The sequence below is a fragment of the Podarcis erhardii genome, assembly GCF_964252035.2.
Source record: "Podarcis erhardii genome assembly, chromosome: 12".
NCBI lineage: Eukaryota > Metazoa > Chordata > Lepidosauria > Squamata > Lacertidae > Podarcis > Podarcis erhardii.
In genome coordinates, this window is record NC_138513.1 from 27,978,517 (window position 1) to 27,993,231 (window position 14,715).

Sequence of the window (14,715 nt, forward strand, 5' to 3'; positions counted from 1 at the left end):
TTCCTTTTCCCTGCCTGCCAGCTGTTGTTTCACACTGACCTAACACGACTGACTTGGACCTGAATTTAACAATTCCGTAAAATGAAAGAACAACTGCCAATGCGCTTCACCGATCAAGTATTTCAATATGATGTGTGAATAGTTCCATGCGCAGAACAGCATATTGTCAGAAAAGCGACTCTGTAAAAAAGGATGTTATAGAGTTCTTTGCGTTTATTCATGCCAAATGCTTCTTGGCACTTCTGCACAGCAAAGGAGAGTCCAAATGTAGCGGAACTGGTCTGAATCCATTAAGTGGAAGAAGGGGGAAAGAGAGAGAGGAGAACCAAATCCCATAGAGATGAACTTCTTTGGATGTTGCGAGTGAAGCTGGATACACTGTTGAAAGAAGGAGTTTGAGACATTTGGTATAGCCCAGTGTTCATCCCCCTTGCATATTGCTGGACTATGACTCTCAACATCCATGATAATTTGCTAAATTGGCTGGGAATTATGGGAGCTGTAGTCTACTCAGAAGTAAACCCTATGAAGTTCAGTGGGGCTGCTTCTTGGGTCAGTGAGTTCAGGATTACAGCCTTAATTTCATGGGGATTTTAGGTGTGGGGAGGCAGAATTTAGCTTATTGATTTTGGTGCAGATCCTGACTTATCTTGGGAGCCAGATGTAAAAGAACTGCCGAGTTCTTTTTATCAGCCAAAGATGTAAACGTGTAACATCTTTTACCAATGTGAAGAGATTTGAGACAAAATGCAAGCCATAATTTAAGTCTGAGTGAACCTAATTTTTATGGTGAAATAAAGCCAAGTTTTCGGCTAATGAAAACGAAGCGTAATTAGTTTTGCATATCAAATTACAGAGTTTAAACTAATTAGCAGCTAATTGTCATATTTTGAGAGTGTGCTAATTTGAAACCACTGGCACTTAGCAGTAATTGATTTGCTAGGAGCTTAAATAAAGCCACCTTCTCTTCTTCTAACAATGTATTTGCTTCTGCAAATATCAAGCCACCAGAGCATCACATGTGGTCATTTCCGCCTCCAAGCCTTTTTTAAAAAAGAAAGAAAGAAAAGAAAACAACCACACAAATTGAAATGAAGACTGGAGTTGAAGAAAAGAGGGAAATAAAGACACAAGGGCACATCATCACATGAATTCAGTAGTTCAGTTTCCAGATTCATCTCATCTCATCAGTCTGTACAATGGTACCTCGGGTTAAGTACTTAATTCATTCCAGAGGTCTGTTCTTAACCTGAAACTGTTCTTAACCTGAAGCACCACTTTAGCTAATGGGGCCTCCTGCTGCTGCCGCGCCGCCGGAGCACGATTTCTGTTCTCATCCTGAAGCAAAGTTCTAAACCCGAGGTAATATTTCTGGGTGAGTGGAGTCTGTAACCTGAAGCGTATGTAACCTGAAGTGTATGTAACCCGACGTACCACTGTACTGAAGTCAGTAGACGTTCATCATCTTGAACTGTAAAAGGATTCACTTTCTTCCATAATTCCAATTAAGGTAATATTTTTCTTTGGCCAAAATCCATACAAGTTTCGTATTTTTGAGGTGGGGAGTGAGGGTGTGTTGCCTCATGCTTTTTCCTACCTTAACATAATCCGGAGGTGATCGAGTGGCGTGTATTAATGCCTCAATGCTATTTTAACTTTCAGTGTCATTCCAGCCTTACAAGCTTTCTTTTTTATAATTTTTAAAATTAATTTTTAATTTTATACACCTCAAAATAAACATTTTACATAGTACCATGTGACAATTGACTTCCCTCGTTCCCTTTCATGGTTCATTTTACTTATATCATTCCTGCATATTTTACTATAAAAAGGTAAAGGACCCCTGACCGTTAAGCTCAGTTGTGGCGCTCATCTCGCTTTACTGGCTGAGGGGCCAATCTAATTGTTTCTGCATTTTACATCTGTCAGGGGTTCAGGAGCAGAGACACAGGGGAGAGAGGAAACGGAGAGCGAAGGGGAAGAATCTGAGGGCAGCGTAGGGGAGTATGACAGTGGCCCGAGAGATTCCATGAGCTTCTCCAGCGATTCAGAAGATTCCCAGAGGGGGGCGCCGATGGCCAGGGCAAGGGGGGTCCCAAGGCGGAAACACCAGAAGCAAGGGGCTAGCGGGGACTCCCAAAGCAGCAGCGGGAGATCAGGACCAGTTCCCCCACCAGAGCGGAGTGGGGGGGAAGAGTCCCATGAATCAGGGCCAGCGTCTCCTCCAGTAGGGAGAGAAGATGAGTCAGGGCTGGCCACGCCTCCATCGGAGAGTGAGGGAACGGAGGGGAAGTCAGGTCCAGCTACCCCCCCCCCGAGGGGGGAAGCAGTGACAGGAGCAGTGAAACGGTCAGAAGGAAGGTTGCCGGCTGGGCGCGCGCGCCAAGTTCAAATGTACAGGCGCGCGGGACAGCAGAAAACCCGGATTGGGAACCAGGTCCTAAAGCCCGCCGGAGGCAGGGGGGAGACTCAGGGGACTCAGCGTCAGAAGAGTCTAGAAAGGGCAAGACCCCAGCGGACAGGAGGACCCAGAGGAGGAAAGAGCAAAGGAAGAGGTGGAGCAAGGCTAGAGTCTTAAACTGGTGTCTGGGGGGAGGAGATTCAGACGGAGCTTCAGCAGTCTAGAGTTGAGACGTAGAGCTGCGTGCTGCGGCTTTGAAATCGAAACTGAACTTCAATAAAGACTTTTGTATATAACAAGAACTGGCGTTGGTCCTTTGTGAGCTGGGACCTTGGGCAGCTCTGACAACATCCTTCAAATATTTACCATACTATTGAATTTATCTAAATGCTACCAGTGTTTTCACTTGTACACAATTATTTTCTAAATATTCAGCAAAAAAAATCCACTCCATTTTGAATAAAGATTCTTCTTGCTTTCTTATTCTGTAAGTTAAACCTGCTGCTTTCGCAAATTCTATCATCTTAAGTCGCCAGTCTTCCTTATTAGGGATCTTACTCATTTTCCATCTTTGGGCTAGCAAAATTCAAGCTGCCGTGGTTGCGTACATAATTTTTTTTTTTCTGACAACCAGGAACTTCAGACTGAAGTATTCCTAACAAAAAGGCCTCGGGTTTTTGGAGAACGTTGTTTTAAACATTTTTAAAACTCATTGTAGATTATTTCCCAATAGCCCTTAACCATTTTACATGTCCATCACATGTGAAAAATGTTCCTTCTGTTTCTCTGCATTTCCAACACAGATCTGATCCAACTTTGTACATCTTAACCAACCTACTCGGGGTTAAATACCATCTGTGCATCATTTTCATATAATTCCTCTTTCAAAATATAACATGCAGTAAATTCCAAATCATTCTTCCAGAGTTTAGGTCTATATTAATGCCCTGTATCCATTGCCCCAGCCTTACAAGCTTCCAATGCGTGACTGTCCAAATGTTGCCTGTGGAGTTCTGAAGAGCTGTGAGTTTTTGTTGCCGTGGTAAAGCAGAGCAATATGTGATTTTTTTAAATTAAAAAAACCCACTTAACTTTTAAAAACATCCTCCACTGCTGTGCATCATCATCATCACCATGATCATCAACATCGTGTAGCACTCTTTAGTGCTCCACAAGGAACTTTTGGACAGCCTCATTTCTTGCAAAATGGAAGACTGGACCTAGGCAAGCACGGAGATATTGGAAAGCATAGAGTGAAAAAGGTACAGCAGCAGACAAAAGCAACAAAGCAACATAAGGCTTTGTGGGGGCCCTGATCTGACTCGTGGGGGGGGGGGTTATTGGCATTGCACTGGGGGATGGAAGAGAAAGTACCCCAAATTGCTGTGCTTCACGTCGTCATTCAGTCTTCACAAAGAACCCATCATAGTGCAACTAGATATAAGGCACATTCCAATGATAGACAACAGCATTCTCCCATTTCCTCCAGGGTTCCTCTCAGTTAAGAACTGTCAGCAAGGCATCCCATGATGTTCAGTGTTATTCGCCAGCACACAAAAAACACTCACTTCAAACGGGGATAGCTGGAAAACCCAGCCCTGTGTTCTGATTGATTAGTTGACATCTGTTATCCAGAACGTGGTCTTGGGTTGTGTATGTGTGTGTGTGTTTGGTGAGAAAAAACATTCTCCTTGCAATAGGCTTGCCAATTATATTGGAGGTTATATTGGTGCGCTGAATAACATGATTCATTTCCATCTCAGAGTCTGAACAAAGCATCTCTTTCCCTGGCCAACTAATATCTGACTCATTTACCACCAAGAGAAGAAAGAGAGAATGGTTTGGCTGAGCACCTCTCTCTCTCTCTCTCTCTCTCTCTCTCTCTCTCTCTCTCTCTCTCTCGTTCTTCCTTTTTGTTAAAGTGACATCATCGAGTAAACAGTTATTTCATTTTGATTTGTTCTGACATGCCAAATGGAGCAGGCTTCAGGGGGAAGCTGTGATTTTCTGGGTGTTTTAACGTTTTGTTTGGTAAAGCAGAGCTTTCTACGATCGTGAGAGCTCTCTACGTTTGGAACTTAATTGAAATTGTCAAGATAGGGGGGAGGGAATAGGGAAGAGAGATGGGGTTGGTTCAAGATGAAAGAAAAGGGCTGAAAATGAGGCTACGATTGATTTAAATGAAAAGATTGATCCGTAAACAGCAGCCATGGCCCGGTAATGCCCTGTGCATTGTATGTGCTGATAAGTACCTATTCCTTTTTGGAAATGAGATTACACCAGACTGATTAGAGCCTTGTGTCGGACCAAGAGCTACATCCAAATAATCACTGACTTTGGAAACGGTATGGGAGCTCGCCTTTGCATGCTTTCCGATTTAGGCCGTTCTGGGGGCAGATGAAGTGATACAACATAAAAATCCTACCCAAATATATAAATATATCTCAGGGATGAAGAACCTAGGCCCTCCAGATGTTGCTAGACTACATCTCCCATCAGTCCCATCAGCCAAGGCTGAAGTGAGCTACAGTCCAGGAACAACTAGAGGGACCCAAGTTTCTCATCCCTGATATATAAATAAAACTGCTTTACGGGCTTTACTGCCTCCAATATATTTTGTTGCCTGTGGCAAAAGACAGGATGATTCCCTCTCCCATTCCATGTGCAGAAGAGAAGTGGGCATGCAGCTGAATCTTACTTCAACACTAGTGACAGGACAGCATCGTCCATTGTGCCTGGGTGCAGCAGGTTAGCTTAGGGGCATTGCAGGTAGGCTACAGCTCTGTTTCCCCACACCTTCCTGCTGCTGCTGTTGCTGCTTCCTGCCCCATGGCATCTGCCACCTGAGGCAGCTGCCTCACTCTGCCTCATTGTAGGGACGGCCCCATCTCAATTTTGTTGTTGCTCACAATACCATGGGAGCACATAAACACAGTCTACCAGCAGTCCTGATAGCAAAATGAAATCTCTATGTACACATGCAGTATATAATTATGCTAGGGGCAATGGGAAGGGGTGGCCATCAGCTGAATTTACATAGTCACCCAGCTGACAACTATTGGAAACAAAATGGTGGATTAGACCACTCCAGCAAGGCAATCCTTTTCTTTCTATGTTAAGGGAAGCTGCTCTTACTTCCATTTTACAGATGCAGAACCAGCTTTGAGATGTTGCAATTTGTCCAAGTGAATCTTAGCTGGAATTTGAATGGACATTTCCAAGACCCAAGTCCAACATTTTATCTACAGAACCCAGGATACCAAGAAAAATACAAGGATAGGCTTAGCTTTATAATGAGAAAGTGTTATGCTGCAAATGAGCTATACATTTTCCCCAAAACAAGTGCCAAAAAATGAACAACATTCAGTGCTGTGCTGTATTATGCTTAACAGCTGTTATAGAAATTTCACTGTTGTGTTTATATTTCACATGCCTGCAAAGTCAGGCACTATAGATTTTGAACACATCACTTGGTTTTCAAGGGAAGTTAGGTACCATCGGGCGTTGCTAGCTTCTGCTCTCATTGAGAATAGATCTAGATATATCAATGCTGCGGTGGAGACAGAATGGTAGCGCTGATGTTGTCTGCCACAGCACCAGAGTAATTTGATGGACTGTCCTTGCTCCAACAATTGAATGAGATAATAATGAGACTTTGAAGCTTGTTTGTAACAGTTTAGTGTAGAGGAAGAGGTTCTGACTCTTTGAAGTTTCAATAGGAACTTCTTCCTTTTTTTGCATTATTTGTTTGCAAAAGGTAAAAGGTAAAGGACCCCTGGACAGTTAAGTCCAGTCAAAGGTGACTATGGGGTTGGGGCGTTCATCTCGCTTCAGGCCGAGGGAGCCGGCATTTGTCCACAGACAGCTTTCTGGGTCATGTGGCCAGCATGACTAAACCACTTCTAGCACAACAGAGCACCGTGACGGAAACCTGAGCGCACGGAAACGCCGTTTACCTTCCTACCGCAGCAGTACCTATTTATCTACTTGCACTGGTGTGCTTTCGAACTGCTAGGTTGGTAGAAGCTGGGACAGAGCAACGGGAGCAACAGGAGCTCACTCCGTCACGGGGATTCAAACCACCAACCTTCTGATCAGCATCAGACATCAAACATCAAACCAATGTAAAAAAAAAAGTCATTCTGTATCACTTGCAGACATAAAAACAAGGCTCCCTTGTGTGAGTCCCTCGATATTATTCATAGCAGGGTAGGGCTATCTGCCATTAGTCAAACTTGTGTGAGGACTGTGACACACCATGCACAACATGCAAGAATCACCATTGCATCAGGCACATGCTTGTCCATGAGAAAACAGCACCCTAGTTTGCTTCTTGCAGCAATTCAAGGAACACAAAGCAAGCTATAATGGTAAATATTTTGGATGTTAATAAATTCCCCCATTGTATTTGCAATTTCCCTGGAAATGGGCATCCAGCAGTAACAAAATATCTCTCTCTCCCTCCCTCTCTCTCTCTCTCTCTCTCTCTCTCTCTCTCTGTGTGTGTGTGTGTGTGCTCTTGTTCTGAAGCATTGCTGTAGGATTAGATTCCCATATTATCTGATTTCTCATTCTGTCGGCAACGTAGTTTTTAAAAATAATCTCTCATTCTTTACTCTCCAGAGCAATCAGGAGGGGGCGGGGGGAGAAATACTTTGTCTTCTCTGTTTTTACATTCCCAACAGCCAATTTAGTTCAGCCTGTTGGCTGTCTCCCAGGTGATTCCTAATAAAGACGATGTGCATAATCAGATTATTTATTATTATTAGATACCTGCTTTATGGCAGCAGTCTGCTAATCAAATTCAGAATTGGAGCTCGGAAGTTTTAGGCAGGCAAACAGCCAACAGGGTCTTGAAAGCGAAGCAGCGCGACCAAGATGACTTGGAAACTCTGCTACATTCTTTATACGTTACCTGATTTTGAAGAGGGTATTCTCTGTCGTTAAATTGGATAAATTAGAGGGAAAGAAGGAGAGATGGTGGGCTTGCACCTTTCCCTCCATTTAAATTTTCTGATTTTGCTGACACAAAGCATGTGCATTTCTGAACCTAAAGTTATAAAATATTCTGACAATTTTAATATAAACAGGAACCTTTTGCAGTGATTGCTTGGAACAAAAATGTTTTTCCACTTGACATTTGTTTATACTTCCTAGGAAAGAAATTTTTATTTATGGATAGCTGAAGAATACAAATAAACATGGGGGAGAGCTGAAAAATCAGCTTTGATTATGCATGAAAATCTACAATGTCATTGTGTACTCTGGTTCCATATTCTGATTGCCTGTTTATTTTTCTAGAGCTGCCGGCGAGCCTATGGAAGAAGAGCCAGCCTTGTGAAATGCCAAGTTCTCTCTGATATTTCCTGTGTGTGACATCATTGTGTATTTCCCCCTCCTCTTACCCCAAAAAAGCACCCTTAGACATGTCTTGTCTGCTGCTTGGGTGGCAGAGATCAGATGGAGCATAAACACTGGGCACAGAATTCTGAACAGCAGCTTCACTTGTTCGTTGGATGGACTTAAAAGGCTCTTCCGAGACTCCTTCGATGTAACCGCTGCCATTCTAAAGTTACAGGGAACCAGAGCTTGCAAAGCGAGCCTGAGCCTAGAGCCTGCTTTTGTGTGCTGTGTGATCCACTTGCCGACCTAAATGGTAGAATAGAAACATTAAAGCAATTCTACATTCTCAGCTATGGTTGCCGAGGGAAATTGAAAGCAGCCTGAGAAACATCAAGGGGAGGAACAAAATAGTGTCACAAATCCCACCGCTTCTGACATTTTGAACATGTCTTACTGGATCGGGTTTTGTTTTTCTTCACATTGTCAAAAGAGTTGATAGGATTGGTTTAATGCTCCCGGTGTAATGAAACGGTGGGCCGTTCCTCTGTAGTGCCATTTTTGAAATGCTGAGTCAGGAGGACTCAGCCGAAAGAGAGCTCTGCTCCACTGCTTTTCAGCTGTCCCCTAAATAAATGTGCAACATTGCTCTTTTAAGTTAGCCCCATTCCTCTCTTTTTTTGGGGGGGGGGGTATTTTGCTTTCTGTTCTCTCACTTTTCATGTGGCATTTTATAAACCCGTGCAACAAAATGCTCTCCGCAAGGAGAGAGAGAGAGAGAGGTGGTTTGACTCCGGGAGAATGATGCTCAGTTCGGAGCTGATATCAGCTAGTCAATATATGATTGCAAGATATTCCAGTTAGCTCACACACAAAAATCCCTTGCCTTTACCTTGCTTTAAGCTGTTGCTCTGCTCCAGCTTCAAGGCAAGCAAGCAGAAGGGACCTTCCTGCATTTCCCTCAAGGTTTGGGTGCTTCCGCAGATTCCTTGTTTTTAAACCTGACCAGAGCATCAGATGTTATTTTCTTTTTGAGGCTTTTCAAGGGTTGGATCCTAGTACTAAAAAAAGCAACAACCCAAGAGGTGTCTCCTGTTATCTATTTTTCTCCTTCCAGTATAGTGAGTAACTGTGGATGCATGACGAACTGTGCCTTTTGCTGATAATGAAAGTTTAAAACTCTCACACATGTTGCCTTATTGTCACAGAAAGGGAAATAGCACTTATTCAGAATCGGAGAATTTTTAAGGGATGCAAACAGCGATAGAGGAGTTACAGTAGCTGTTTGTACCCTCTCCCCCCTGACACACACACACACACACACACACACACACACACACACACATCTAAAGAACACAGTGCATTATTCTCTACCTTCCATCATTCCATTTTGCAGTCTCCGATAGCCTCCCTTTGTTTGAACAGCAAGTGATGTTCTTCTTTTATATATTTTCCAAGCTCAAAGGATACATTAAAGCCATAAATGAACACTGTCATGCTTTTTATTCAGAAATCTGAAAGGGACCTTAATTAGAACAAGATTTTAGGGAAAGCTGTGGTATGAAAGATATGGAATAAATGTGGTTTGAGTTACAGCAGACTCAAACCTGTAAATCAAAGATGAAAGATTTCACTCAAATGGAATTATATAATTCTCTTTTGTTATATAGGCGGCCTGCATTCTCTCCCCACCTTCACCCCCGCAATGTGTTTAGGTTTGTTTACAATTAACATTTTAATTTGAAAGACTGTTTCCTTCTTATATGGAAACTGTTTGATATAACTTGGAAATTTGAGACAGTGCTTGAAATAGGAAGTTGGAGGAGAATTCAGCCCGGTTGAACATGCCTTTATGAAAGTGTTATGATAAGATGGGCATTTACAACTAATTATTTGAAAAATCAAACCCTCCTCAAAGCTTTATCATCCAACTCCAGTTTTCCTGACTATTGCAAGTAATCTGAAGAACTTTAAACTATCTGGAAATGGATAGTGACTCTAGTGCTTTGATTCCAATAGGATTACATTTGTAAGGCAATATGTTCTAACTGCTTCTCTGAATGATCGTACTTGACAAATTACTCCAATTGTCTAATAGTCATCCTATAAACAATGCTTCATGAAAAATCAACCACCATGCCTAATGGTGTTTATTATTTGACTTTCATGGTTTAAACTTGTGGCATCATATTTTACACGGAAGTGCTGCAAACCTCCACTTAATAGTTATTAAAATCCATTCTTTTCCTTTTGAAGCCTAATCTGAAATTAATGGGATAAAATAGGAACAATTAAAATTTGCCCATTTAGCTTTAATTTTTTAGTGTGGAAATGTGCCTGTTTTAGCTGCAGAGCACTCGGCTTATTACAGATACTTTACGAAACTGTGCCAAAACAAAGCAGGAGTAAGTTCTGTTGAATGCAGGAGCAATTCCTTCCGAGTAAACATGTGTTTATTATCTGACTGTAAGCCAGACTCCTCTTTAGATTTCACACATGGCTGTGTGTAACGCATCCTCATTTTGCCATGCTAAATCTAAGTTGAACAGCAACATCAAAGCCACAGTCTAGGAACACTAGCTGCTGCAACACTGCTTCAGCTAAGCAAGTTAAGAGCACAGGAAAGTAACCATGTATTGAGTCTCTGTGTTAGCTCACCTAGCTCAGTGTTGCGTAAAATGTCTTGGTGGTGGCTCACTAGGTCTTTAGGCAAAGGTCCTCCCCAGCCCTACCAGGTGATGATGTACCTGGGACCTCTTGCAGGCAAAGCAAAGACTGAGCTACTGCCCTTTGCCTTGATATGGGCCAGAGATTCATGGTCATCAGTCTGGGTTACTGGGAGCTCCATGTGATATCAGGATGTGCTTGCAATAAGGAAACCGTTTAAATACAGCAAGCAAAAGAAAACACCAGCCAACAAATCCCCCCTTATTATAGTTGAAGCCCCAAACGTTGCACATACAGAAATGCTTTGGGCTGCCTCCAAGTTGTAGTCTGAACCTTTCGGAGGAGAAAAGTTCATGCATGTAGTTCAGGTGCCTGTTGATATGCTTGTTTGATGTTGAAACTTTATGGAGGCAGAAGCATTAGAGAATTCAAAGTAATGGATTGACTTCCATGCATAGGATCAGGCTATGCCCCTTTAAAACTATGTTGGTCACAAGTAAGTCAGTTGCAAGGACATAGCAAACTGGATCAGTTCTAGGTGGGAGAGAGAGGGATATCGTTGTTGTCCCCTGAATAAATTACTGTATGTGGTTCTAAGTTAGCCAGCTATAACAGAGAAGCACTTTCAGACAATAAAGAAAAGCAGTACATAAGAATGCAAAACATTGCACCATTAATTGCAAGAAGAATAAATGCCCATAAATAAGTACAGAAGTTTTCACTTACACCATACACTTATGTGGGTGTGGGTGTGAGTGTGTAAAACTCTCTTAAAGTACCGTACTGATGCAACATTAGGGCTGCAAAATCCTATCCATGCTTACTAGGGAGTAAGTCCCCACAGAGGCAAGTCCCCACTGAAGTCAGTGGGGCTTGCTTCCGAATATACGTGCATTTGATTTGGCAGCAAATTCTCCTAGGAAAGCACGCAGATAATGCTTTTAATTTTTCAAGGTCTTCCCAATGGTATTTATTACATTCCAGGCTGGCGTGCGCATCTGCAGTAAGCGAGTCACACGCAGCCAGATCCAAATGTAGCTGACGCCAGCTACAGCTTGGAGACAGACAACAATTTTTTTTTTAAGGCAGTTGAAAGGAACTGTAGTGTGTCCACAGGTTTTTTTCATTGTGCAGTTCCTTCTGATCAAACAGCCTTTGCAGGTGTTTCCTTTTTGGGGGGAGGACCCTGAAAAGGCGGAGCAAAAGGGACGAGTTCACAGACCATGAACAGTGATCCCTATTCAAACCACTTCCAACACACCTATTGCAGACTTTCAAGACAGGATCAAAACAGACGAGAGTGATCTGGGTTCCCATCATTTTCAATTTAGAAGTAGTTACAGAGCTTCTCCTAGAAATGGCGTTGGGACCACAGGGCTGGGTGTAGGGCATGATATTTCCCCACATATGAGTCCCAATTGGAGAGGGTGGGGCACAGTTTTTAAGGCAGCTTGAAAGGGGCCTAGTTTAGATTGGCGCAAGGTCAGGGAAAGAGTTAAGACCTCAGATTCCCTCCAATTTGGGGTGGTCCCACAGCTGTGCTTTGTTCATATTAAAATGCCAGGAGATCCAATCACTGATCCCCCACATCTCATCCAGTCTGGTCCTCAAGTGTCTCATGATATTGACTGGGCTGCGGTGGATAGGATTCATATGAGTGAGTTAAACTTAAATACTTGAATTCTGGAAGAGTTGAGTTTAAGATGCAAAGCAGAAGTGACAATTTAGATACTTAGCAGCCCTTTCTATCCCCGGAATCTTTCCATAGACTTTGATGAACTTTTTAAATCACTATTTAAAAAAAGAATAATCCATCTCTCTCATTATTTTTTCTGTTGCAAAGCTATTTTAAAATATGATGCCATTTATTTATTTTTTAAAAGCATCTGCTTACTATAAGATCACTTGATATGGAAAAGTAAAGCCAACATTGACTCCCTAATTCACCCCCGCCTCCCACAGCTTCCATTATAAGGTAAACCTAGGTGGGGAGGGTGTATATTTTGCCTACTATTCAAGGGCCAAACCAGAAGAGACTTTAAAAATAACCACCATGGAGGCTCCCAATCAGGGACAGGGACACAACACATAGGTTTCTTCCTGCCCAACAGACCCAGTTAAAATCTCCCCCTTCCCTAATGGTCATTTTCCTTCAGATTGGGGTTGCCATTGACACCGGTGAAAGTTCCCTCCACTCTAGGGATGGAAGGATCTGTCAGTGCTCTCCTACTGCTGGTTTATTCTGGCAAGCCCAGCTCCACAAACCACCTTGGGGCACCCAAGGAACAAAATCCTTAGGTGTCCCAAGTTGGTCTGTGGGGGTGAGGAAAGGTCCTGATACTGGGGCCACTTCATTGTCATTGTTGGTTCTCTCTGTTTCTCATTTTTCATGTCTTATATTCAGTTCTCCACATTTTGCAACAACTTGTATTTTTAAAAACACAACAAAACAAAACAAAAGCACACAAATCCTCATGAAAATTCATTGGCGTTTTAGTGTGAATGTCTCTTAACAAACACATTTTTATATGCTGTATTGACTAATGCACACCCTTTTGCAAACAACCTCTCTGATATGTGTTTTTGAATTCATTTTTATGCACACCTCCCCTAAAATAATCCATTTTTGTAAGCAATGTTTGGTTGGAGAATTGCATCGCAAAATTCAGATAAGTGTGAACTTGGAAGAATAGTGGTGTTGTGGTTCTCATACTGCTTTGGAAAGTGTGAATTTGATAGAGTCAGCTGAAATGCACACGGAATCAATTTTCTCCTCTATCCCTACTCCCCACCCACACACTGCAGTCCCAGTCTTGGTCAGGCCCTACCACAGATATCATTTTGTGAGTTAAAAAACAACCATGCAAAATTCATATGTGCATTTAACACCTCATCAGATAAGGCACAAAGGCTTCACTGCCACTGGGAATGTTTTAACTGAGCAAAGCTCATCTAGGGTACTATAAAAGGCACTAAAAGGAATCATCTTGGTATGACAAGGAGGAACCTGTGGAGCATTAGTCTCATTATTATTCCTGATACGTTTTTGTATCTGAGAGCATCCAGTGAATAACTGAAAGTCATCTTGTGCTCCAAATCTTTGTCTGTTGTAAATATGTAGGCTTTGGGATTGCTTGATGTTGTCTTCAATCAGGCTGAAAGCGGGGGGTGGGGGTGAGTTCCTTTGGTCTTGTGTTTTGTATAATTATTTGGCTATACTCTCATTCTTGTGCGCATTAAAAAAACCCTGTTTGAAATAAGAACATTTGATGTTTGTCTCTCCTTTTTTAATATATAAATATATTAAGAATCCACTTGAAAGGGGGGGGAACCTGGATGAAATGGAAGTTTCGGAAGTAGCATCTGATCTTGCCACCCTCGTTGAATTGTTGGGATTTAGCTCTTAAAACATAATGTCACTGAGCACCATCAAGCTGGAGTGCATAAAAAAAAAAAGAACCGCGAGCATTAATCTGAAACTAATGTTACTTGTCAGCCTAAAAAACCACAGAAAGAAAAAGAAAACTGTGCAGATCTAAAGACGGCAACTTTGAGCTCCGATTCTATGTTTAGTTCGGTTTCTTTTGCCGCTGTGTCAGGGCCCAACCGGACTTCCTTTCTCTCCATTTGAAAAATGGTATCTCGTCAAGAACCAGTGGTGGCAGCAGGAAAAAAAATTTGGGGAGAAGGAGAAGGGGCAAAGGATATTTCTAGGTGGGTGAGTTGTGTCTCACATGTTAATGACAAGAGCCCAACAATGTGAGGGCAAGAGGAAGCAAGTTTTTGGTCGGGAGGAAACTTCCCTCCTTCACACACACACCCCTGGCACTGCCCATGCTAAGAACATCTTGTTTGCACACAATGTTTGATTTCTACACTTTGAGGTGTGTAACTGCAAAACTTTGAAAAAGTTTGACCTCTTCATCTGGCAGAACTTCCCTCTCATGTGAGATGTTGGTGACTTGTGGCTCTTTTGGTGGAAAAACGCTCCATACATACTTAGATACATTCTTCAAGGGCTGACATCTAGAACACCAGATCTTTAAAAGAAAACCCACACACATTAATGAATGGATTATCTGAATTATTTGATTTCATATGTTTTGTTGATTTGTTCCTGCATTTGTGCACAGTCAAAACGATCTCCTCTGGGGTTTTCCTGGAGGTTGTTCTGAAAACGAGATAGGTCTAATAAACAAGGACATGGCAGGATATGATTCATTAAAAAGAAACTCACATTTTGTTCTCTACAAGCATTCTTCTGTGAGAAGCCATATAAAAGTTGCTAGCTAGCTAGTTATCCCCAG

The 14,715-nt window shown here is 42.3% G+C and overlaps 1 protein-coding gene across 7 annotated transcripts in view; it reads left to right on the top strand.

Moving 5' to 3' along the window:
- HDAC9 (histone deacetylase 9) overlaps positions 1 to 12,848 on the top strand; it is a 425,839-nt gene extending 412,991 nt beyond the window's left edge. For all 7 annotated transcript variants that reach the window (XM_081881910.1, XM_081881911.1, XM_081881909.1 and 4 more), the window contains one exon: positions 7,703 to 12,848. In XM_081881910.1, coding sequence (XP_081738036.1) covers positions 7,703 to 7,742 — 40 coding nt within the window. In that variant the 3' untranslated portion in view covers positions 7,743 to 12,848. The remainder of the gene's footprint in view (positions 1 to 7,702) is intronic.
- The last annotated feature ends 1,867 nt before the right edge of the window (positions 12,849 to 14,715 follow it).